The following is an 858-nucleotide window of genomic DNA, read 5'->3' as shown; positions in this document are numbered from 1 at the left end:
AAATATATTTTATTTTTTGTCATTGACAACAAAACTCAAGCACCTCAAAGCATTTTATCGAATTCAACATTCTCTTTCTTTCGTAACAATCTTCAGGCAGTCCTGTTTTGGGTCCTGGAGCTCGGGGCCCGTTTCAGAGGACCATGTCCATGGACGGGAAGCCTTCCGCTGCGCCTGGCGGAGCAGGTAGACGGCCCATGCTCATCAAGCAGGAGAAGATGATGGGCAGTCCTGACAGCTACCCAGGAAACATGGGTGAGTTTTAGTGACCCGGCACACATTTTAGGGTCTGCCTCCCTTACGTTCTGGTCCACATCTCTGTTCTGTAACACTTTTAATGATCTCTGTCTTCTGTACCAGGACCGATGAACAGAGGCGTTGTCCCGCAGAGGTCTCCCATGGGGGGGTCAGGAGACTGGGGCATGCCCTGCTCTAATGCCAGCCCTGCAGGTTCAACAGGACACCCGTCCATGATGCGCCCCGCCATGGAGTACAACAGCAGCAAGAACATGATGTCCGGCCCCATGGTCAACCGCTCCAACAGCGTCCCCGGCTCCAGGTCCATGCTGCAGCAGCAGCTCATGGATATGGGTAAGCGTAATGCTGTTTTTTTAAGTAAGGGGGGGGACAGAGATCACAGTGGAAGTCCTGTCATGGAGGGTGAGGAAATCAGATTCCCACTTCTTTCTGTCTGTCTGCTTCTGACTTTAAATTTGACAACTTCATCAAAAAATGAATAAATTAGAGACAAAAAATATGAAACCAAAAGTTAATGGATGACCAGATTAGAACGAGTCAGTAAGACTGGTTTGGATGGTAGATATGTCTACTTTATGTCTCTCAACTTTTCTGTTTTTA

At 48.1% G+C, this 858-nt stretch overlaps 1 protein-coding gene across 1 annotated transcript in view; it reads left to right on the top strand.

The window, feature by feature from the left end:
- Nucleotides 1-104: 104 nt before the first annotated feature.
- Nucleotides 105-858, top strand: part of LOC112142137 (nuclear receptor coactivator 3) — a gene marked incomplete at both ends in the record, with an annotated part of 1,522 nt that continues 768 nt past the window's right edge. The window contains 2 exon segments of the mRNA XM_024265394.1: nt 105-255; nt 361-591. Of these exon segments, the coding sequence (XP_024121162.1) occupies nt 144-255; nt 361-591 (343 nt within the window).

This window comes from Oryzias melastigma, unplaced genomic scaffold, assembly GCF_002922805.2.
Source record: "Oryzias melastigma strain HK-1 unplaced genomic scaffold, ASM292280v2 sc04494, whole genome shotgun sequence".
Lineage (NCBI taxonomy): Eukaryota > Metazoa > Chordata > Actinopteri > Beloniformes > Adrianichthyidae > Oryzias > Oryzias melastigma.
Note: the sequence above shows the minus strand (reverse complement) of the source record. Positions and strands in the feature narration are given on the sequence as shown.